Here is a 25335-nt window from a genome sequence, read left to right on the forward strand (position 1 = left end):
TCTGTCTTTCTTTCTTTCTAACTAATCTTTCTTTCTTTCTAACTAATCTTTCTTTCTTTCTAATCTATCTTTCTTTCTAACTAATCTTTCTTTCTTTCTAACTAATCTTTCTTTCTTTCTAACTAATCTTTCTTTCTTTCTAATCTATCTTTCTTTCTAATCTATCTTTCTTTCTAACTAATCTTTCTTTCTAACTAATCTTTCTTTCTTTCTAACTAATCTTTCTTTCTAACTAACTAATCTTTCTTTCTTTCTAACTAATCTTTCTTTCTTTCTAACTAATCTATCTTTCTTTCTAACTAATCTTTCTTTCTTTCTAACTAATCTTTCTTTCTTACTTACTTATCTCTCTTCCTTTCTTTCTAACAAACTAATCTTTCTTTCTAACTAATCTTTCTTTCTTTCTAAGTAATCCATCTTTATTTCTAACTAATCCATCTGTCTTTCTTTCTTTCTAACAAAAAGATTTCTTTCTAACTAATCCTTCTTTCTTTCTTTCTGTCTTTCTTTCTAACTAATCTATCTATATTTCTTTCTTTCTAACCAATCTTTCTTTCTTTCTAACTAATCTTTTTTTCTTTCTTTCTAACTAATCTATCTATCTTTCTTTCTAACTAATCTATCTATCTTTCTTTCTAACTTATCTATCTTTCTTTCTAACTAATCTATCTTTCTTTCTCACTAATCTATCTTTTTTCTTTCTAACTAATCTATCTTTTTTCTTTCTAACTAATATTTCTAACTAATCTATCTTTCTTTCTTACTGATCTTTCTTTCAAATCGATCTTTCTGTCTCTCTAACTAATCTTTCTTTCTATCTTTCTGTCACAGGTCTATGATGGAGGACTCAAATGCAGAACAAGTGTTAACAGGTTTTATTGACAAACAGTAGACTGAAGACAGGATGTGTTGGGAGAGGTGAACAGTCCAAACAATAGGCAGGGATGAGACACAATGACAGCCGTAGTAACTAGCCGAGCAGCACTTGTAACTAGCAAGAGAACTGGAAGCTGGAAAGTAGAAATGGCAGAGCAGAATGAGACCTCAGAATACTAGCAGTAGCCAGACAGGAACTTGTAAGTACTCCAGCAAGGCACTCAGGGATCTCAGGCTCAGCACCAGGCTACCTCCAAAGCCAAGAGTGTAAACAGTCAGGGACACTCTGCTAGCAGGACTGGAACTAGAGACACAGAAGACAAGACAGACAGGACCGATGGCAGAACTAAAGAACAAAATACTTCTACAAATAAAACACTGTAGACTTTAGTCACAAGAAACAAACTATGTAGCACAGAAGTACAACATCTAACGAACTGGCAACACATGAGGGAAAGAGCACACACATAAAGGGAGTTAACAAGAGTAACAGGTGAGAACACTTAGACAAGGAACAGGTGAACACACTCACGTAAACGAGGACTGAAAACAAGGGAGCAGAGAATATGAGGAACAGGTGACAACACTCAGACAAACGAGGACTCAACTAGACAAGAGGGCGTGGTACAGGGAAACAAGGAGGCAGGAACAGAGGAGCACATGGCCAACACAAACACAACCATATGTTCAAGCACAACACAAACATAGAGACATGAAACAAAGACAACACAGACAAAGCTGCCAGAGCAAGACCCTGACACTTTCTTTCTAACTAATCTTTCTTTCTCTCTATCTTTCTAACAAATCTTTCTTTCTAACTAATCTTTCTTTCTTTCTATCTATCTTTCTAACTAATCTTAAATTGTAATTATCTTTCTTTCTTTCTAACTAATTTTTCTTTCTTTCTAACTAATCTCTTTCATTGAAACTAATCTTTCTATCTATCTATTATTTATCTATCTTTCTACCTAATCTTTCCTTTCTAACAAATCGTTTTCTTTCTTTCTAACAATTCTTTCTTTCTAACTAATCCATCTATCAAACTTCAAACTACTTTAAACTTCAAACTACTTTAAACTTATTCAAACTCTCTGGTCCGGCTTTCTCAAGCCAACTTAAAGTTTGTCTCATCAAACTTTTTTTCTAGATTATTCTGAAGTTGTCCCATAATTGCAGACTTTTTCATGCTGACTTCGCTGACCTATAGAATGAGGTATGAGCATTCATGACATGTGCAATACCAACCTTCTTCATGCTTATGGTGTATGTGCCATATGGTGCATGTTTGAGTAATTATTTGTGTGTTGATGATCCTCACAGCTAAAGTGCAAAAGGCTAAACCAACCAAATTATGCATGAGACCTCAAAGCTGAAAATGAAAAAGAGACACTAAGATGCCATTTTTTAATAATTAGTTCTCAAAATATCACTAAATCTTTAGTTATTACAGGTAGAAAGAGAAGACTAAAAAAATACTGTACCTGTTAACATATAATCCCATGTTAACCAGTGTTAGTTTGATTAAGTATAGATTATGTTTTTAAATTACACAAATTACATATAGTATATTTTGTAAAGTCCTTAATTGTTTTGTAGTACTTTCAGTTACAGAACAGTTTCACTGCTGAAAATCAACATGTGCATGTGAGTGTTGTCATTGTGTTAACACACTCTTCTGACAATAATTTGCACAAGATGGCACAATCTTACAGTAGGTAGTTTCGGGGGTTGGGTTTTATGGTTACATTCAGGTTTGAATCATACTCTCTACATTTTTGTCATTTCATACGAATTCTCGTGACACTGTGTTAGCTATGTGTGTGTTAGCGTTTTCTGCGCTCCAAAGTGATCCAGATGCCTTGCTCTGGTCGCAGTACCAGTTCACCCAGTGGCCGGAGTTCCTCCCTCTTCTGACATGCCACTATGTTAAAGTAGCGCAGAATATAAGCCAGAATAACCTTCTCCTCCATTATAGCAAACCGCTGACCTGAATACACAGAAACACAAAACGGTGTATGTTATTTATTTAAAAAAAATAATGTGGAGAGCTAGAATAACAAATCAATGAAAAGTATGATGTTTGTGCGTAGGTCTCACCGATGCAGTTGCGAAGACCGGCAGAGAAAGGAAGGAAGGCATAAGGATGTCGACCGACACAATTCTCTGGCAGAAAGCGCTCAGGACGGAACTCTTCAGGGTCAGGGAAGAAGCGTGGGTCACGGTGAAGGGCATAAGTGATGACGATGGCATTTGCTCCTTTAGGGACTTTATATCCATCTACAGAAGGCATGTGAAACACACACACACAAACACAAACACACACACACACACACACACACACACACACACACACACACACAAATATCATGTCAGATGTCCATCCTTAGTTTCTCATAATAGGAAGGAGTAGCTCACCAAGAGATTGTCATTATTTAAAAAAAAGGAAAAATTGACAATATAATTATGATGACATTAATGTTGGTTCAAATCCATATGCTGTTATTTTCTTAAAGGGTAACTAAACACTAACACAACTTTTTTTTAGTTAATGATCTGTAAGAATGGAGCTTCATAAATGCTGTTCATTGATTCGAGTACATTTTTTGACATTTGGGTTTATGGTGTTTTAATTCTACAATATATGGTGTAAAAACGTCTGAGTGCTGCCCTCCTCAGGTTGAACGGTGGCTACTGCAGTTGAATTTTCCTATTGGAAGTTGTGGTACCCTCTGACGTCAGAGGGTACCAGCTAACCACGCCCTTGCCTACAGAGAGATGCGTCTCAAGTGCACACCCCCCCTTCACTGGGCTCTGCCCACTTTTCCAGCATTTTTCAAATATTGCCAGTGGGTGGAGTCAGGCTCTGACCAGGGGTTTAGTTACCCTTTAAGTGGAAAGCAAAAGATTATGCCCTCATAATCTTCGATCAAAATAACTTTCTTCTCCTTCTTGCAATTACATCTCTTTTTTGACGTGTTTGCAGGAGCGAGTGCTGGACAATCTGTCACTCACATGAGATCACAGCAATAGCAAACCACAACAATCCAATCAATCCCAGATGGACAAAATCAGGTCCTGCACTAGATTTTGTTGTGTTTGAGAAGCTGTTTCACTCTGATATGTCACACTAATCACAACGTCCGTTTCATGCTGAATGTATTTTATTAACTGATGAATAGACAGAGCAAAATGGACACAAAAAAGATACTAAACAGTGTAAATTAATGAAATACCTCATTACTCAATGCATGCATGACTTAAAGAATGAATGAAAATGCAAGACGACTAATAAAAGGAACTCACTTATCTGTGTATCCTCGCAGATGGTTCGGGCAAAAAATGGAACAGATGGGAAGAGACGCAGAGACTCCTTTATCACACACTCCAGATAACGCAGTTTCTTCAGATCCTCTGTGTTAACAGGCCTCTCAGACTCGCCTGACACACACACATTGCAAAAATTATAAAAATGTGTTTCAGGCTGTTTTAGCTCACAATAATGTTTCAAATACTAGGTGTTTAACTGCATAATATGAACCAAAAGTTGGCTTAACACACCAAAAACTTCAAATAGTTCTTGTTGGGCCTTTCTTTGGATTTCAGGATGGGAACCTAACAAGTGTATGGCCCAGTTCATGGCAGCCGCTGTAGTGTCATGACCCTGCAAAATGTTGCAAAAATGCTAATTGGAATAAAGCCATCAGGACATTGTAAGTTATTGTAAGTTATTGTAACAATTCCTGCCTCAAACATAAAGGTGTCCACTTCCTCCTGGATATCTTTGTGAGTTAACTTTTTCCCATCCTCATCTGTTGTTTTCAACAGCATGTCCAAAAACGCCCGTCTTTTCTTCATCCCCTGATCTGATTCGCTGTCGGACTCAATGTAGGTGATGTACTCTGCCCTTTCATAAATCACCTGTGTCAGAAAAAAAACACAGGTGATCAGAATGCAGCCTTGATTAGAATGAATGTGGACGGATACCATAGATACTCACACTCTCTGTGAAGGAGTGAAGGATCTTCAGACTACGGTTGTGTTCTCTGCCTTCGCCAAAATAGTTATACACAAAATCGGGCCAGTACCAGGGCATCCTCTGGCGCCTAGTGATGATGTCACTCATTCTGCACCAGAGAGAAAAAAAGGGACTTGCAAGTAATTGAGCAAATCTATAACGCAAATCTATAACCTTTTTTTCATATTTTCATTTCTTTTAATTGATATACATTTATCGCAGTAAACTTTGTGTTATATATTTTTTTGGCAGTAAATTACAAAAACGAATTAACTCTGCTGAGGGTGTTTCTTATATAACGGCTAAGGGAGTGATGACAAATATCACATCATTCCCTCTTCTGACCAACATAATCACTCAATATTCTTCCCTTTTTTGGAAAATCATGGAAACACTATCATGGATTTTTCTTTTGATATTGGAGCAAATGGGAATACAAAAATTAGATTTGCTGTCATCTCATGTTCACCACTTTAGAAGTTTACCCAACTATGATAACTTCTGAAATGTCAAAAGGGTCCATGGACTGTTTAGAATAGCATACTATATATTTAAAATGTTTAATATCTTTTCTTTAATATTTCAAGCTATAATTATTTTAAGTATTTTGAAACTTTCAGAGCACTGACTACAACTCCAGACTATTTGATAAAGACACAGTCATCTGTTGCATGGCCTTTACCCTATACAAACAAACATGACGAGGAACAAAAGCAAACTCGCCAACCCAGATAAATACAGTCATTTGCACAGTTACAAACCAGTATTGATTTTTTACTCAGATGCACAGTCCAATTTGTCTAATATCCACCATAAATATCCCTGGCATAATAACACTAATAAATGTATTAAAAAAAAAACACTTAAAAAAAAAACACTTACCTGTACACACTGCGCACATACTCAGAGTCATAGTTGCTCTGTGCATAGATCTTCTTCCCCATAGCAGTCTCTGAAATGCAAACAAGATCTGTTTTTAAGTTTGACACTTGCTCCACATCCTCACTTTCTATTGTCATCAGCACTAAAAACTAAAATCACCATTAACACACAAAAACCGTGTACCTTTAACATCAGTCCAAAATGTATAAATTATCTATACCCTGAAGCATACATTTTAGACTATCAGTACCTTAGCCTGTTAACAGTCAGTGTCCTGGTAGCGTGACACAATGCACCCTTTTTTATTGACTATCACATATTTGAGTAATCATCATAAATATAATTCGAAACCTTACTTGAAATTGCACTGCATTACCATGAAAGCTGTAATTTATAACCTTTTAGCAGGCTCAATTTTTGTGTTATCAGCTGCCAATTTGGACACAACTTGGTTAGAAACGGCTTTGATTTTCTAGCTATTTTAGAGTCCAAATGATTTTTTTATGTATATATTTTATAAAATGAAAAATGTTTAGTTTAGTAGCTACATTTGTTTTAAAGTATACTTAAACTTGAAGTGCTTTCACTTCTGAATTGATCTGTTGAGTGTCTTCTTTAAAAATATACCAACCATGAATTACAACATTATAAGTTCAGATCTATGCTCAAAAAGAGGGGTGACATGTTAACAGGTTAAGGTTAAAGTGTACTCAGAAAATCACACAAACCACAGATGATGTCAAGGGCGCAGAGAGTGATGTGGTTAAAGCAGTTGAAAGGCCCTTTGCCAGCTTGCTTCTCTAGTTTCTCTATGAGCACCTCCGCCTGTTCATTCATCACCTCAAGGAACTCAGTTAGTATAGAGAAATGAAATGTTGGAGTTAGCATCTTACGTCTGCGTCTCCACTTATCTCCAGTACTTATAGAAAGGCAAATAGAAGGGTATTTAAGACAGATATCCTTTATATCAGTATGGATATTATGCACATCTACTTTATGGATAATTTGATAATTATTTGCAAAGGGATAATACTAATATGTTTACTCTTCTATTAAGAGTAAGTTATTAAACAGTTTACCTGGTGAGTAGTCCTGTTCCCAGCCAGGGGTGCAGAAATTTGTATGCGTAGGCCTTGTCCATGTGAACTGGGTTGTTCAGCACTGTCTGTATATGTGGTAGGATTTACCAAGAGCAACATATAAAACAGAGAAGTGAGGACTTGTAAAACTGTCTTTGTAATAAATTGAATTCCGCATGAGTGTTACCACTAGGGTTAGATGATATATTAAGTATGATTTGTCTGCAATGGAAACATTTTGTCAGCAATATAAAATTAAGCAACATTTTGAATCTTTTTATTTGACAATTAGGTTTCCTAAAGACTGCGTCATAACACTTGTTTCACAATCTTGTCTTTTTTTCACAAGTATGAGGCATCCTGTTGCTGATTTGTGTCTTTTGTACACAGTTAAACTTGCACTTTTTTACCCCATTGGACTTTAATACTCCACTGGAAATTCTCTTTGAATGTTCTCTTCTAATCTTAAACATCATTATGTATTTCTTTATACATAGATAACATACATATACAGTGTATTATCTTTTTAGTTATAGTTATGTGCCGTCAGATAAGTTCACAAACCAAGGTTATCTTCATCTTCAAATATTAGCTCATATTGTGAAATATACTGATTAGCCCAGAGACCCTGATCATCATAGGTGAGTCTTTCTGTACATGCAAGTGGACAATACAGTACCTCGATAGTCTCAGCATGGTATAAGATGAGAAATGGGACAGGTCCAATCCATAATTTAAGCAGAGGAGAATTCCGGAATTCATTTGTGTAGCCAACCAACTGACAAAAGAAATCTGAAAGAAAGTTTTCAACCTTTTTATTTTAATTAATTTAAAGCGTTACTTTAAGTCAAGTGCAATTGGCATTGTTGACAGTAACATGGACATGGACGTCTTATGTTAAATTTAATAGAGAGACTGGGGTCACATTGGTAAGGTGACACAACTATAACTATATATTTCAACTACGGTTTGTTTAAGTGAAGTTATTGCACAATTGCTTATGCAAAATATTTACTAGAGTAAAAATGTGACGCCTAGTCCCATGCTTAAAATGTTGTGAGGGAAACTGTACATTTAGGTGTTTTTAATTGTTCATCATTTCTTTTACATTTTCCCTTTTATAGTATTGAGAATCAGATTTAAGAACAAGCCTCCAAATTATCTCAAGAAAAACATTTTGAGAAAATAAAAGATGTCATTTGTAATTTCCCATCAGAAATATTTTTGAATTGGGAGAATGTGCCTGATTCATTTGCTACAAACACATGACCTGCCAGAACTGAAAGCGAATTAAGTTGATTTTTTAAATACAATACTCTAGTCTTTCAATTAATATGTCATAAAGCTGCATTGATAAGAAGTACACATTAGGAAAAAATTCCTTTTCAAGGAATTATAGCATATTACAGCGCATTAGTAGCCTCATTACTTGACATGTCATATCAATTGCCCATTTGATTGTTATCATTCTTTTATAATTTACTAATATTTTCATGTATAAATTATATTTGTATTTTTATTGATCAGGTTATAGCAGGTTAAAGTAGGACGACCTAAAGATGCTGGGGGGAAACGGAAATGGACCGATATAAAGCTCCTCTTACCTCCAGCATTCGATTTAAACTGCAGCGCATTCCCAATGAATGGATATGTGTTTCCAATGCTCGGGATGGGCTTCAGCTCTTTCCAGTTGTGCAGGTAGTTTTTCAGCAGCTGGTAAGTGATATATGTCAAGATAATAACGCATACTGCCGCGGCCACAAATCCAAAGCTATACACACCGACAAGCATGACCATCTTGACAGTGAGACGCACGGCCGGCGAGTTGTCTGTGTCTTTATCAGCTCTTCAGTGAATTTACTGGACTTTGGATCATCCTGACAATAATTCAACAAGCTCTGGTACAACCCACTGAAATAACTAGAATTGCAGAACTGTTCAAAATCAAAATGTACTTTGAAATTACAAAATTAAGTTTGGTGTGTTTATGTTGGGAAACTCCCAATGGAAATTATTGGAAGGACTATAGGCTACAATATGTTCGAAGCATAGAAGCGGTTAGAGTGAATGTCGAAGTGTTCTGAAAGAATCATTTGTATAGAAATCTGCCAGAAGAATCAGCCATGATGAATGGCCTAACTGATTTGTAGAGGCATCTGGTGACCAAAATAACCTGCAATTCACAAATTTATAAATCAAGTGAACCCAGAGCAATTTGTGTTCACAATGTACGTTTTAGCAAAATGTACTCAGACCACCTCCCAAGATGCTCTCGGGTTGGTTCAGTCTAGATTGTTTGGAGTGCTCACATATCAGCAAAAAGACCACTAACGAAAGGACCAAGTGTGAAAACACATTTATGGATGTGTTCACACTTGTTGATATATAGCACGTAGGCTACAGTAAATCATGCTGACATATTTGATGTCTGCAAGATGTATTTTTTAGTGTTTGCTCACCCGCAATATGTCTCTAAGACTTTTCCTGTCAGATGTCAAATAGACATTTAGAAAATGTCTTTAAGATGTTTATAATTATGACTGGTTCAACCCTGATTTTCAATTATGCAATAAACCGATCAATTTTCCATCTTGGCAACAAAAAGGAATCACTCATCTCCATGACTTATTTGAAAACAACCAATTTGTTTCATTTAAAATATTAGTCCAGAGGTACGGTCTTGGGGGAGAACAGTTTCTACAATATCAACAAATTAAATCCATAGTTAAATCCAAGATCAACATAATTAATAACCCACTTCATCCCTCTCAGTTAATGGAAGATATAATGAAAATCACTAACACCAACAAACTAATATCCAAACTACATAAACTTATATTAAATAATGATACAACAATTATAATACCCATGAACAAATGGGTTGACTAACGCTGTTTTGTCTGCCGAGTTGAGAAGTGGGTCTACTGGTGCTGTGAGCACTTACTAGTTCGCTCATATGACTGGTCCTCTTCGTGTTTTGTCCTACAATTGTCGAGGCCTGCGTCTGGGCCAGGGCGCAGGTGACAGGGCTCGTCGTTTGGTTATTGACAATCTCTTGGAAAATTGTGACATTGTATGCTTACAAGAGACGTTTCTGGCAAAGCAAGCCTTGGCAAAATTAAATATTCTTGATGTCAATTTTCACGGTGCAGGGGAATCAACAACTGATCTTAGCTCGAGAATAATCAGGGGTAGAATACCTGGGGGTGTGGCCATTCTGTGGAATAAGAGACTTGACTTACTTGTCAATGTCCTTAGGCTTGATGTAGACTGGTGTATTGGTGTTCAGCTCAGTTACAGTGGCAGGGAGCTCATCATACTTAATGTTTATACACCGTATGAATGTATTCAGAATGAAGCCGAATATCTTAATAGGCTTGCTTTTATCTATTCTTTTATTCAGTGTAGTAATACTTCTTGTATTTATGTAATTGGGGATATGAATGCTGACATTGCGGACAGAAATTCACTGTTTGCTAATCATATGATCCAGTTTTGTCAGGATAATAGTTTAAAGCTATCAAGTCAAGAGTTTCTACCCTCAAATACTTATACTTATATAAGTGAGGCTTGGCATACAGCCTCGTGGTTGGATCACTGTATTAGCACAGATGATGCACACTCATCTATAGTGGGTATGGACATTTTGTATGGGGCAGCCACCTATGATCATATGCCTGTGCTTATATTGATAAATGTTGAGGATATTCCAATGCTCTCTTGTTATAGTTCTGATTGTAATACTGAATTTTTGGATTGGTCTGCCCTTTCAAGGGAGGATCTTGCTGGCTATTATGCTGATACAAATAGATTGCTGAGTAAAAACAGTCTTCCCAGTGATGCAATTAGGTGTAGTGATCCTACCTGTAATGTCTGGAAGCACAGGGAGGAAATCCCCTCACTATATGATCATGTTGTGAGAGCCCTGTATGAAAGCAGTAGACCCTATTTTAAACGGAAAAACAAAAGGGGTAAAATGAGGCCTGGCTGGAATAAGTATGTGGCCGGATATCATGAGGAAGCTAAGTTAGCGTTTAAATCATGGGTGTTGGCTGGTAGACCAAGGCAAGGCCCGCTGTTTGAACAAAAGAAAAATGCTAATGCAGCGTATAAATATGCTGTTAGATTTATTGATAAAAAGGAGCAAGCTATGAGGGCAGAATCTATGGCCGAGAAGGTAATGGATAACCACACTATTGAATTTTGGAAGGAGGTAAAGGGTCTTAACAAATGTAGTATACCACCCCCGTGCACTGTAGATGGTATCTCAGGTGTTGAGAATATTGCTGAGATGTGGAGACAGCACTACAGGACCTTGTTTAATTGTGTTAAAAGTGATATTTATATGTCTGAGAATATTGAGTGTGTTGATTTTAAGGCAATTTTTTCACATGAGGTATCATGCACAATAAATAAGTTAGCAGATAATAAAGCAAGTGGGTTGGATCACATCACTGCTGAGCACATTAAATATGCCAGCATGAGGTTAGCCCCCCTTCTTGGTATTTGTTTTAATTCTTTTTTAATTCATGGCTTCCTACCGGATACAATGATATCTGTCTTGCTTGTGCCGGTGATCAAGGATAAGTCTGGTAAGGTTGGTTGCTCTGATAACTACAGACCAATAGCCCTTGCCAGTGTATTGTCTAAAGTTTTTGAAAGCATCCTGTTGAGCAGAATTGTGGACATTATCCCCTCTACAGACAACCAATTTGGTTTTAAACCAAAACATGGCACAGATATGGCCATATATTCCTTAAAGGAAACGTCTCAGGTTACGACTGTAACCTATGTTCCCTGAGAACAGGGAACGAGACAATACGTCAACGACGCTATGGGGAACGCCTCAGGCGTGACAGGTGTCTGAAATCACTATCAAATCACGTCAATCATATTGACCGGCGACAGCCCGTGAATCATTAGCGTGAATGATTAACGTGCGACCTGGAAGTATAAAGGGGCGCCTTGCAAACATGACAAATCACCTTATCGTCTGAAGGGACTGTACGGTAGGCAAGCCCCGCGGCATGGCAGGGAGACGTATTGTCTCGTTCCCTGTTCTCAGGGAACATAGGTTACAGTCGTAACCTGAGACGTTCCCTTTCGAAGGGAACTCAACAATACGTCAACGACGCTATGGGGAACGATATACCAACGCCGCCATGCTAAGGGGAGTGCATGCCAAGTGGCAGTGACAACTGTCAGAACCAGCAACTTCAAATGAAACGCTAGAACCACTCACCCTCAGGTCACACTGGGCTGTCAGTGACAGCATTCCCTACGGTCATAGCCCAAGCTACAGCCTCACAGAAAAACCTTCATAAACATGGTTAAATGAAAGGTCTACCTGGGCCGGCTCCGGGCCTGGAACCTCAGCTTCCAATTAGAAGGGGTCCCTTCTAGGGAATGTGGCTAGGGAACCCAAGGGAACCCCAGCCAGTCACTATTCAGGGGAACGTACTCACCCCGAAATGCCACCAGGACGGCCTGACCTGGCGCCAGTACATAGACACTTAGTCTGGCCAAATCCTGTCTGTCTGAAGACAGAGCCTCTGGACAAATGCCTTAAGTAAGGCATCCAACCCGAGGGACTGCGAAGCTGGCAGTGAACCACTCTGCCCGGATCTCAGAGACGGGATATCCCGGAGAGTATGACTCAGCATAGTGCTTTCCGACCCTTGCTAGCGAGGGGAGTTTCTCTACTCGATCCACGGATCAACCCAGTGTCTGTGTTTCAAAACACTGAGGAGGCCTGTGAAGGCCTAAGGGCTGATCTAACTGGGAGGCCTCACGAGAGGCCTACGACCGTCTGACCAGACCCAGGCAGCCGCATGCTCATAGAGACCCTCGTGAGGGGAGCACAAGGTCTACCTGGTAGGCAAACCAGGCTGTAGGCAGAAAAGGTTCCGTCCTTTAGCAGAGAATGAACACTTTAGCGAGCCAGGGCGCAAGCTCGCCTTCAGCAGCTGCCTATTAAGGCTAGCTGAAACTGATAGCAAGAGACCACTAGCTTCATAAACCCAGCACCACTAGGGAGCGTTACAGGGAGGCCCGGAGAGGCCTACTACCTGATCCAAAGTATAAGGTGGCCTGCTAAGGCCAGCCAGCTGGGGACTCGCCTATCAGGGAGGCCTGGTCGGGCCTACTAGCTAATTGCAAGTCATATTCTGCCATAAAGTACACTGTTGGAAACCATACTACACAGCGCCTACAGCATCCTGGTGCCTAATCACATTGCCCATGGCAGTGTACTCCGCAAAAAAGCTAGCACCCTTAAAACAAGGGGAGTACAACATACGCCACTCTGCCTCAACGGAGGCCCCAGTTAGTCAGGGGCCTACCATCTAGCATGGGCGTCAGCTCAGGGCAATGCTCTGGCTTCAGGGGAGCGTACTTCGACCAAAGAAGAAGTGAAGCTTACTTCATACTCGACCCGAGCCATAGTGGTGCGAGGTGGGATAAAACAGAACTGGGAGTGAAGTGCTCAGACCTACCCTGTATCACAGGGGAATACTCACACCTCACCCTGAGGTTATCAGGGTGCCGGCCTGCCAGCGGCTCTAGGGGTGACAGAAATGTATCTGTGCCCAACCTAGGGGAGTGGGGCTTGAATGAAAGCCAACCACCTACAACCTAGCGCTCGAGCAGTAGCTCAGCGAGGTGAGTGAAGCCTAAACTGGCGGCCTAAATCCATAGGCCAGTTCTGCATGGCAGGGTCGGGCAGGAAACCCAGTCTTCTTCGTGAAGCGAAAGACGGCCTAACCCTGCTCAATAAAGACATATATACCACGGAGGCCTGTTTTAAGCCTACCATGTCCTTACAAACCATCCTCAGCACCACGCTGCATTACTCTAGTCACCCCAGAATGCAGAGAAGGGGGCGGGCCTTGGCCTAACGACTCCCACGGGAGGAGGCTGTTTATACAGGGATGCTAGAAACCAACATTCACACAGTGAAGGGTCAGAGGAAGAAATGCTAAAATTTTTTAGCAGAGCGCCTCTAATATCCCTGGCACAGCCTAGGCCAGCTACAGAGGCGGCCCTGGTGAGGGCCAGCCTGCAAGCATAGATCTATCTGAGGGCTCGGAGGAGCCACAGCCTTACTAAAGAATATAGTCTGTATTATTCCATACAAAGGGCTGCAGAATCGCTCAGCCTAATGAAAACCCACACAGAGCTCAAGGGGCGACATACTCAGGAAAAAGTCAAAACGGACCTGTGGGCCGGACATAAGATCTATCTGAAGCTCTAGCGTCAGTCAACACTCTAAGTAAAACAATTTAAAGAGAGAGACCAACCACTCTACCCTGAGGTGGCTAGCAGCCCGAAGGCTAACACAGTTACCGTTCTGGCCACCCAACGGGGAACTTCAGGGCCCTGATAATCCAATAAAGTTCTCTTACCTTATTACCTTGACATGACCCCATGACTCTATACAGGGAACGAGGTCTGTAAAGAGAGATATGTTATTTTTTAATCACAAAAAGTACTCTTTGAAAAGACCAGCAGCTCACCTGCGGCGTGCGGAGTGAAGACTCGCCAGATAGTTCTTTATGAACCTGGGGTCCACCACTTTACATGCCTGAAAGAGGCGTTTCTACTAACCAAGCCTAGGCGGGCCATTGGAACATCGTTCTTATCATAGGCCCAGCGCCAGGCCTGATGTAATGAACGTCTGGGGAGTCAGAAGAGAGGAGAGGGCTGGATTCTCTTTTTAATGAAGCCCTCCGGGGAGATTATCCATCAGCGACGCTGTATGCGCTTGTGCTGGATAACCTCCCTCAGATCCCTCTTCTAGCGGGAGTCACGCCTTTCCTGCGCCCTGTTCCTCCACAGAGGGGGCGCACGAGAGGCGACACTGGCTCTCTGGCCCTGTCTACGGTCCTCAGATCGTGAAGGGCCAGGCCCTCCCGCCTGCCTGGGCGTGGAACCGGATCTCAGCGGTATGTAGGTTTTTTTCCTAAAAGCAGCTGAGCGCGCCTTCGCCTCCCTGAACTTCCCAAGCCCCGCCTCCACGGCGGGGCCAAAGAGTTCAGAGGGCGAAACCGATGAATCGAGGAGAAAGTCCTTCTCTTTCTCCTCAACGTCGGCCAGGTTTAACCAAAGCTGTCTCTCCGTGGCCACCATCGCCGCCATCGACCGACTGATCGTGGCAGCAGTTTGTTTGGTGGCCCGGAGCGCAAGAGCCGTGGTTCGGCGCGGCTCAGTAACTGCCTTAGGGGACAACCCTGCCCCCTGGTCGAGATCCTGCAGCAGGTCGGCCCGGTATGCCTGCAGCACCGCCATGGTGTGCAGGGAAGCACCAGCCTGAACTGCTGCCGTGTATGCTCTGCCATTCAAACGCGCTGTTGTCTTTAGCGGTTTGGATGGCAGAGTTGGAGCTCTCAGTGTCGACGCCTGCCCAGACACGAGATAGTTTGCAAACGACTCGTCAAATGGGCGGCATCGACACATACCCATGCTCTGCGATCCCATCAACATCAGCGAAATTAACCCGCTGATGTCAGTGAATACGGGCAGAGCATGGGCTCTTCCATGCCCTCTCGATCTCCGTGTGAAGATCAGGAAGGAATGGAAGGCTCCCTGAGCTGGTGGTGTATGGCCGGGGAGAAACCGATCGCCGAGCCTACCGCGAGCGGTCTCTCCTCTAGCGCGTTGCCATGGCAGCTACAGCCCCACAACATCCACCAGACCTGCATACACGGGGCAGGGTGGCTGAGAGGGTTCAGGATCTACCTGATTATAAACCTCCTCAGCCATCTCCTGCTCGTCCTGAAGAGCAGCAACTGCAGGAAACCGTCGGTGAAAAATCCTCGTCATCGACCTGCAGTTCGCCCTCGTCAGCCGTCGAATCATCTGAGAGGTTTACAGCACTCTCAAGATGATCGACGAGCTCTATCTGGAAGCCCATGATGCAAGCCGCCGCTCTGCCTCGGCACGAGCGGGACCATGAGAACCAGACGTTGAACCCCCTTCACTCGAGAAGAGGGCCAGACGAGAGCGAGCGTTTTAAGAGAAAAACGCTCACAGTTCACACAGAGGATTCCCTCGAGAATCTCCCGTGCGCGCTCTTCTCCCAGGCAAGAAAAGCACACTCGTGTGCTGTACATTTAATTTTCTTACCGTTTCATTGAATAGCGTTTTCAAACAGACAGTCCCTGAAGACGATGAGATGATTTGTCATGTTTGCAAGGCGCCCCTTTATACTTCCAGGTCGCACGTTAATCATTCACGCTAATGATTCACGGGCTGTCGCCGGTCAATATGATTGACGTGATTTGATAGTGATTTCAGACACCTGTCACGCCTGAGGCGTTCCCCATAGCGTCGTTGACGTATTGTTGAGTTCCCTTCGAAAGGGAACTGTTAATACGTATAGAGATAAGAACTCCTCAGTTTTAATGAGTTTTATTGATGCTTCAAAAGCGTTTGACCGCGTCAATCATTACAAGTTATTTGACAAAATGAGTAAGAGAGGTGTATCTAAATGTATTGTGAGAATTCTGTGAGAATATACTGGTATGCCAACCAGTCTATGTTTATAAAATGGGGCCACTGTGTTTCTGCCCCTTTTGGGGTCAGGAACGGGGTCAGACAAGGTGGAATCCTCTCCCCTATTCTTTTAAACTTGTATGTTGATGAGCTCTCTGTCTGCTTGAATTTGTGTAACACTGGGTGTATGATAGGTAACACTCTAGTAAATCATATTATGTATGCAGATGACCTTGTGGTCTTCAGTCCTAGCAGTGCTGGTCTGCAATAGCTTCTTAATGTTTGCTCTGACTATGGAACTGTTCATGACATAAAATTTAATACAGACAAGAGTGCGGAGATGATTTGTAGAACAAAGGAGGATAAATGTCAAATGTTTCCTCCTTTTAAATTGGCAGGTAATACCTTGATAGTTTTGAGCAAATATAAGTATCTTGGGCATCTCATTACAGACCAGTTGAAGGATGACCTTGACGTTTATAGGCAATGCCGCTCTATATATGCTCAGGCGAATAGTTTGGCTCGTAAGTTTGGTGGGTGCACAGATAGTGTGAAAGTTGCTTTATTCAGAGCTTACTGCACTCCTCTCCACAATGCCCACTTGTGGTCGAGTTTTAGCAAAGCTAGCTTGCATAAACTTCAGGTAGCTTACAACGACGCACTGAGAATTCTGCTGAGAAGACCACGCTGGTGTAGTGCCAGTGAGATGTTTGTGGCTGCAGGTGTTAATATTCTGCAACCCACATTGAGAAATGTTATGTACAAATTTATATGTCGGCTGAATAACTCAGAGAATTATATAATTGTGGCATTGACCAATATCAAGTTTAGCACTACACGATATAAGTCCAAGTTATGGAAGCATTGGTATAGTTGTCTCCTCTGAAGTTGTATTTGTTTTTATTATATTGTATTGTATTGTGTGTACTGTCTTGTTTGTTTTTATTTGGACCGGTGAGTCTGTAATAAAGTTTTTATTATTATTATTATTATTATTATTATTATTATTATTATAAAAGGGAAAAAGATTTAGCCTTCTCCTCCAACACCGACCTCTGGAAGAAAATCTGTAACAACACATTTTCAATGACTAATAATACCAACCTCCAGCTCATCACAGAAAAAGAAAAGATGTTTATAATGGGCTTGTGGGACACAGACATTTGTTCACAGTGCACACTGGGGAGCACAGACGACCATTTTCATGCCCTATGGACCTGTCAATCAGTTCACTCATTCTGGATATCAGTGACCACAAAACTCTCCGTTATCATGGGTTGTGTAATCCCTCCATCACTCTGTTTACTCAATAACGGCATGGAAGTTGATAATCTCCCAATCAAATAGAAAAACCCACTCCTCATTTCTCTAACTATCGCCAAGAAAGTAATTTTGCAAAACTGGAAGTCCAAAAACTGAATACATATCAATCACTGGACTAATCTTCTAATAGAATACATCTCATTAGAAAAAATAACATACACTAACAAGAATATTATATCTACATTTCTTGATATCTGGAAACGATACTCGGTTACTAACGTAACCTCGGTTCTCTCTAGAGAGGGAACGAGTATTGCGTAAGTTTAGCTTACGCTACGGAAAGATTCATCTTCTCGAGATACTGAAGCCAAAAAATTATCCTTAATTTTGTATTCCTTGTCAACGCAGTGCAGCAGCTAGCAGACCTAGAGCAGGCCATCTCGCGTGCTCATTGGCTGCCCTGCGGGCAACTGCTGCAGCCTACCAGTGAGCCCGGCGTGACGTCACGCCCAATGAAGGGCGCTCGCGCCTTCATAGCGTCACAGCCCGCCAGAATGGGCATGGCTTAGCGTATAACACTAGGGGCTGTAGGCTGACTTCCCTGGTTTTCGTCGACTGAAGCGAAGTCGCTCGTGGCGCGAGCACGGCCGGTTACGCAATACTCGTTCCCTCTCTAGAGAGAACCGAGATTACGTTAGTAACCGAGTATCGTTCTCTTACGAGAGGTTCTCTCGTATTGCGTAAGTTTAGCTTACGCTACGGGAACACTTTGTCAACGCCGTGCGCGCCAAGCATCCACATGAGACCCCGAGCTTTCAGGGGAACCCCATAAGTGGAAAAAATAAGGTGGCCAGCCACGCGGGCCATCACTTGTACATAAGCACACATAGGGAATACAGAGCAGCGCGCCGGTCTGTATAGGCACATGGCACATACCCTACTTAGTGCAGCTCAACCAGGAGAGCTGAGTCGTGTGAGAGTGATCTGAGCAGAAGATCTGGGCAGAATACACCTCTCCTTCAGACTGACAACAGTTTAGCCTCTAAGGCAGGAACTTCTAGGTTATAAAACCTGACAAAGGTAGACGGGGAGCTCCAGCCCGCCACTACACATATGTCATGGATAGAAATTCCACTGGACCATGCCCACGAAGAGGCCACGCCTCTCGTGGAATGAGCCCTGATGCCCAGAGGGCATTGCAGACCTTTTGACGCGTAAGCGGCCGCTATAGCGTCTACTATCCATCTGGACAGGCTCTGTTTCGAGGAGGCGAGACCCTTGGTGCGCCCACCAAACGAAACAAAAAAGCTGTTCCGAACGCCTGAAGGAGGCGGAGCGCGTAATGTAAAACCTCAGCCCTCTGACAGGGCAGAGGAGATTCACATCACCTTCGCTGTCAGATGCTGGGAGAGCTGACAACGAAATAACTTGCGCCCTGAATGGAGTGCCCATCACTTTAGGGACATAGCCATGTCTAGGTCTGAGGATGACTTTAGAGTCATTCGGTCCGAACTCAAGACACGACGCGCTGACAGACAGCACATGCAGGTCCCCTACACGTTTTACTGACGACAGTGCAATCAGAAAGACGGTTTTCAGTGATAGATATTTCAACCCCACGGTGTCTAGTGGTTCAAATGGAAAAGCTTTCAGGGCCTCGAGGACCAATGAAAGATCCCACATGGGAACCGACGGGGGGCGCGGCGGATTCATCCTTCTAGCTCCTCTAAGGAAGCGGATGGCCAACTCGTGTCTTCCCAATGACTGGCCGTGCGGCGATTCTGCGAACGCTGCCACGGCCGCCACGTATACATTGAGCGTGGATGGGGACCTTCCCTTATCCAACAGCTCTTGTAGGAAGGTGAGCAGATGCGCCACCCCGCATATCCGCGGGTCCAGACCTCTGTCGGTGCACCATCCAGAGAAAACCGACCATTTAGATGCGTAGAGCCTTCTCGTGGAAGGGGCTCTAGACTGCGTGATCGTGTTCATCACTCCTTCTGGCAGGGCAACGAGTACCCGTTGATCAACCATGCATGCAGAGACCAGCGCTCTGGATTGGGATGCCAGATCGTGCCGCGAGCCTGAGAGAGGAGATCTGCCCTCACCGGATTCGGCCACGGAGCTGTATGTGACAGCCCTGCTAGTTCTGGGAACCAAATCTGATTCTCCCAACGCGGGGCTATGAGGAGCACCGAGTGGCGCGTTTCCCTGATTCTCTTGATCACCTGTGGCAACAGAGAGACCGGAGGGAAAGCATATAGCGGGAGGCTGGGCCAAACCTGGGCCAGCGCGTCCTCGTCCTTCGAACAGACCGTCGGGCATTGAGCGTTGTCTTTTGACACAAATAGGTCGACTTCCGCTCTGCCGAATAGGCGCCACAGTTTCTGGACCGTTTGGGGTGCAGGGACCATTCCCCTGGGGGAACATTGTCCCTGGACAGTTTGTCTGGGCCGTCGTTCAAATGGCCAGGCACATGCGCCGCCCTCAGCGAGCGCAGGTGCATCTGAGACCAAATAAGGAGGCGTTCCGTCAGATTGCAGAGATTTCTGGATCTGACACCGCCCTGATGGTTTACATAGGATGCCAAAGACATGTTGTCCGAGCGGACAAGAACATGCTGGTCCTGTATGAACGGGAGGAAGCACTTCAGCGCGTTCTCGACCGCTATCATTTCCAGACAGTTTATGTGAAAACCCTTCTCCTGGTCTGACCACTGGCCAAAGGCCGGTCTGCCCTCGAACAGTGCGCCCCAACCCGAGTTGGACGCGTCTGTCGAGATGACTTTACGATAAGAGATGGTTCCCTTCATTACTCCCTGCTGGTACCAGTCGGCCACTAACCAGTGCTGCAGAGCTGCTATGCAGGCCTGAGTCACTCTGATTTTCTGGCCGCCAGACACCCAGCGGGACACGCAAGCATTCAACCAGCGTTGGAGCGGGCGCATGTGCAGTAGGCCCAGCTGGAGCACCGCTGCAGCTGATGCCATACAGCCCAACATCCTTTGAAATGTTTTCAAAGGGAGAAAGCTGCCCTTCTGGAAAGATGCGGCTAGGTGGTGAACACGGCGCGCGCGCTGTGTCGATAAACGAGCCGTCATGGTCACCGAGTCCAGTGCTATTCCTAAAAGGAAATTGACTGGCTGGGCAGTAATGAGCTCTTGGTCCAGTTGACCGTGAGACCCAAGCTTTCCAGATGACTGAGAAGCACTGTTCTGTGAGATAGCAGTTCTGTCTCTGACTGTGCCAATATCAGCCAATCGTCCAGATAGTTCCTTATTCGCAGCCCCTGACTTCTCAGGGGGGCGAGCGCCGCGTCCATGCACTTTGTAAATGTACAGGGTGCCAGGGACAGGCCGAACGGCCGGACGGTGTAATGATATACCTGACCATCGAAGGCGAATCTCAAAAATTGCCTGTGACGGGGTACTATCTGAATCTGAAAATAGGCATCCTTCAGATCTAGAGAAATAAACCAGTCCCTCGGGCGAAAGTGCGCGAGGATTTTCTTGGTCGTAAGCATTTTGAACGGTCTTTTCGCAAGCACTTAGTTCAAATGTCTCAGATCTAGGATAGGTCTGAAGGCTCCGTCCTTCTTGGGTACGAGAAAATATCGGCTGTAAAAGCCTGACTCGCTCAGAGAAGGCGGTACCTTTTCTATAGCCCCTTTGCACAGCAGCTTTGCTATTTCTGCGTGAAGTAGGTGTGCTACTTCCGCATTCACTATCGTCGCGGTCCGGGCTTGAAAGCGCGGGGGACGGCGAATGAATTGAAGTGTATAGCCCTGCTTTATTGTGCTCAACACCCATTCTGAAAACCCTGGGATAGTTACCCACGCAACTATGTGAGCCGCTAGGGGGCGAATGGCCTCCGGGTTCAGACCACCGCCATTTGCGGGCTTGTGAAACTGAACCGGAGCCGAAAGCGCGGTGCGCGCGCTCTCGGTTCTGGGCAATGGCTGCTCGCTGAAAAGCCGAAACCGGCGGATTTATGTGAGATGTCCCAATCATAAGGGATGGGGAACAGTCTTTTGTCATTTTTTTGACGCGCGAGCAGCGCTCCGGGCTGAAAAGCTTCCTGTAAGCGTGAGCGCGGGCACTAGACTTACAAGTGTATTTGACGCCCCGATCATAATGGATGGGGAGCGTTTTATTAATGCCTTGCGTTTTGTGATAACACTTAAACGCGCGGGCGGAGCCCGGGGGGAGGTTTGTGTTAGCAAGCGTGAACGCACTCTGGCGGGCACGAGACTTACATTCATAACCTGCTTTCTTGATCGTGTAACAGATCGGGCAGATAGTGGGCACAGACTTGTGGACACATTTCTTACATTCAACACTCCAGCGGCTTTTCTGCGCTTCATGAGAGTGTGCTCTGCGAGGTTCGGAGTGCTTATGTGTAGTGGTGAACACTGGGGCGTGGGCACTTTCATTACACTTACAACACCGACGGCATGAGCCGGACCAGACATTAAATACTCCTTTTGAGATTTTTCTGGGTCGCCGTGAAAACGGCGTTTGTGTGCAGGCGAGAGGGTCAACAAACCGGCTCGTTGGCTGCTAATTGAACCACTGCAGTAGCCTGTTTGAAGGGGACTGACAGGGAATAAACTTAAACACGCACGTCTTTTCGGAGGCGATGTGTCTGTTAGTAAGCGTGAGCGCTCGTGAGCGGGCACGTAACTTACATTCTTAATCTGACATTATACTCACTTGAGATTTCTCTGGGTCGCCGCGAGAACGGCGGATATGTGCAGGCGAGCGGGTTGCATTACCGGCTCGTTGGCTGCCAAATACACCACTGCAGTAGCCTTATCTAAGGGGACTGACATGGCGAGACATTTCGACGGCGGCGCGCAAGCCCGTCCGGGTCATGCAGAGAGCTCAAGAGGGCTCTGCATGACACGCGAACGGGGACGCGAGGGCGGGGTAGCTCTCTTGTAACGTCAAGAGAGCTAGCCGCGTGCTCGGTGGTCGAGCAGAACTGGAACAGTGTTTGTACGAGGGTGCCAGACGAGTAGTGGGCACGGGACCTACATGTAACACAGATGATGCCCGTCCGGGTCATGCTGAGAGCTCGAGAGGGCTCTGCATGACGCGCGAACGGGGACACGAGGGCGGGGTAGCTCTCTTGTAACGTAAAGAGAGCTAGCCGTGTGCTCGTACGTGTCCCTCGGCCTCATTCTCAGATGCGACGGCAGTGAGGCTCGTGAGCGGCAGCTGCGCGTCGGTGAGGAGAGGCGGGGGGTGTTGAAGGCTTCGAGTCGAGCCCGCAGGGTCGACAGCGGAAGCGCTTCACAGCCGGAAGTGCGAGGCGTCTTAAAAAAGACACTCGCTGCTCTTTTAGAATAGGTTTTAGAATAGGTTTTAGCATTGAAAGGATACGTCGCCGGATAGCGTAGCTCGCATGGATGGCTGAAGGTGGCGAAGACGGCCGGCTTCCTCAGCGCTCTCCTAAGCTGGCTGTCCGCTGTTCGACGGCGGCGGTGGCTTCTCTTAGATCCAGCGATGCGAAGAGCTCGCTGAAGAGACGAAAATCAGGGAAGTCAGCCTACAGCCCCTAGTGTTATACGCTAAGCCACGCCCATTCTGGCGGGCTGTGACGCTATGAAGGCGCGAGCGCCCTTCATTGGGCGTGACGTCACGCCGGGCTCACTGGTAGGCTGCAGCAGTTGCCCGCAGGGCAGCCAATGAGCACGCAAGATGGCCTGCTCTAGGTCTGATAGCTGCTGCACTGCGTTGACAAGGAATACAAAATTAAGGAAAATTTTTTGGCTTCAGTATCTCGAGAAGATGAATCTTTCCGTAGCGTAAGCTAAACTTACGCAATACGAGAGAACCTCTCGTAAGAGAACCATTCCTAACTCATCTTCATATAAATCAGTGACCTGGAACCGGAGAAACGCACTCTCCCAACCACATGTTGACAAACTAATAATGAATAATCTCTGAGTATTACTGTACAGTACTACAATTATTCGGTATGGATGTCCTTTATATGTATGTATGTATATGTGTATGTATATGTATATGTTTATATATGTGTCTGTATATGTGTGTGGATGTATATATATATATATATATATATATATGTGACCGAGCGTCCATACAGGGCTCGCCTAACACTCAGAAATAAGAAAACAATAAACGATAGCAGTTTGAACACTCCTCCACTTTATTATATATCTCCTCAGATCACTACTTCTTCGAGACCAAAAACCCGCGACCCTCTAGTACCAAGTGCGCATGACCAATGCCTATCTACGGCAAGCCCCGAGGGGAAAACTACATTTCATACACATATACAACGAGCGCCAGTACACCCAGAATTAGTGCATCATAACAGGATCCAACAAAGTCTGTTACATACGTCCCCTCCTCATAAAATAAACTTCCCCGTTTATGTTTCAGAATAACAACATCAACCGTCATAAAAAATAAACAGCCGTGTACAATGGAACACAGAACAGAGCAGAGGTGGGAGTAAGTCACAATGTGCAAGTCTCAAGTCTTAACCTTCGAGTTTCAAGCAAGTCCAAGTAAATTTTTTATAAAGGCAAGTCAAGTCAAGTCAAGTCACTGCCTTATGTCAAGCAAGTCAAGTCAAGTCGTAGCTTGGGTCAAAAGTCAAGTCAAGTCGTAGCTTGGGTCGCAAGTCAAGTCAAGTCGTAGCTTGGGTCACAAGTCACTGGCAAGTCATACAAACGTTTGACGATTTCACTGAATTTATATATTAAAATAAGTTAAAACTACAGAAGTTGTGGACTATGGTTTTATTTGCAACATTTTTTTTAACATATGCATTTCCACATATAGCTGAGTGGTTACTACAATAAAAATCTAAATGTAACTGAAATTAGGCCAACATTAAAGCATGAAAAACTAAATATGCCTCAAACATTGCAGAAGACCATTAAAAGGTATTAAACAATTCACAATTCAAGTATAATTCCTATGCGACCAAAAGCATTCTTCAAACTGGCATCCCCTTAATACAAGTTATATATTTTTAATTATGAAGTTAAAGCCGCCAATAGGTGGCGCCAAATTACCGTATTAATGTACGAGTCATAGAAGCATTCATTTAACTTATGTTCAAAACGGCAGATTCGTTCTGGAACTAAGCAACTAGGTCACTGAATCACAAATACGCATAACTCTTTCTGTGGCTTGTTTGGAACTATTGTCATTGGAGAAATCGAGCAAAAACAGAAATATTTGGAATATTAGGCTATGTCTAAATGTCACATCACAATATTCACTCTTTGTTTATTGAACTGTTTTATAAAATCATTATCACATTTGCAATCGCGTCAATATTCTGGAAATATTCTTTTAATATCATATCTTATAATTATGAAAATAACTCATACTAGGGCATTTTTTTTCCACCACATTTTGAATTTTGGTTGCAATATTAATTCTGCTGGCATTTTGATAACATCTAATAGATGTAACCCCTGATAACATCTAACCCTGCTTTAAGAGAAACATAAAACACGACAAAAACATTAACAGTTTTCTATGTTGTTGTTTTTTTGTCCTTGGAAAGAACGACATATTTGGCTTTAAAGCATGATTTAAAGGTCCCCTGACATGAAATTTTCACATTCTGAGTTTTTTTAACATTAATATTAGTTCCCCTAGCCTGTATTTGGTCCCCTTGTGTCTAGAAATTTCAGTCGGTGTAAACCGAGTTTTGGCTATCTTTCTCTGCCTGTGAGAAAATG

The 25335-nt window shown here is 43.5% G+C and overlaps 1 protein-coding gene and 1 long non-coding RNA gene across 4 annotated transcripts in view; both read right to left on the reverse strand.

Annotated features, from left to right (window-relative positions):
* Window positions 1-2266: 2266 nt before the first annotated feature.
* Window positions 2267-25335, reverse strand: part of cyp4v2a (cytochrome P450, family 4, subfamily V, member 2a) — a 70808-nt gene continuing 47739 nt past the window's right edge. For 2 of the 3 annotated variants that reach the window (XM_077205009.1, XM_077205008.1), the window contains 10 exons: window positions 7532-7644; window positions 6853-6938; window positions 6502-6692; window positions 5774-5843; window positions 4874-5000; window positions 4621-4794; window positions 4435-4537; window positions 4180-4314; window positions 2974-3153; window positions 2267-2863 (listed from right to left, as the gene is read on the reverse strand). In XM_077205009.1, the coding sequence (XP_077061124.1) occupies window positions 2700-2863; window positions 2974-3153; window positions 4180-4314; window positions 4435-4537; window positions 4621-4794; window positions 4874-5000; window positions 5774-5843; window positions 6502-6692; window positions 6853-6938; window positions 7532-7644 (1343 nt within the window). In that variant the 3' untranslated portion in view covers window positions 2267-2699. Of the gene's footprint in view, window positions 2864-2973; window positions 3154-4179; window positions 4315-4434; window positions 4538-4620; window positions 4795-4873; window positions 5001-5773; window positions 5844-6501; window positions 6693-6852; window positions 6939-7531; window positions 7645-8456; window positions 9610-25335 lie in introns of those variants that run through there. The other variant, XM_077205007.1, reaches the window with a different exon arrangement.
* On the reverse strand, window positions 15540-15750 carry LOC143714005 (uncharacterized). The gene is made up of 2 exons (XR_013195375.1): window positions 15677-15750; window positions 15540-15638 (listed from the first exon to the last, which is right to left on the reverse strand). It is a non-coding gene; the product is annotated as an uncharacterized LOC143714005 (long non-coding RNA).

This window comes from Siphateles boraxobius, unplaced genomic scaffold (assembly GCF_051911475.1).
Source record: "Siphateles boraxobius isolate OS27281-9 unplaced genomic scaffold, OSU_SipBor_1 53, whole genome shotgun sequence".
Taxonomy (NCBI): domain Eukaryota; kingdom Metazoa; phylum Chordata; class Actinopteri; order Cypriniformes; family Leuciscidae; genus Siphateles; species Siphateles boraxobius.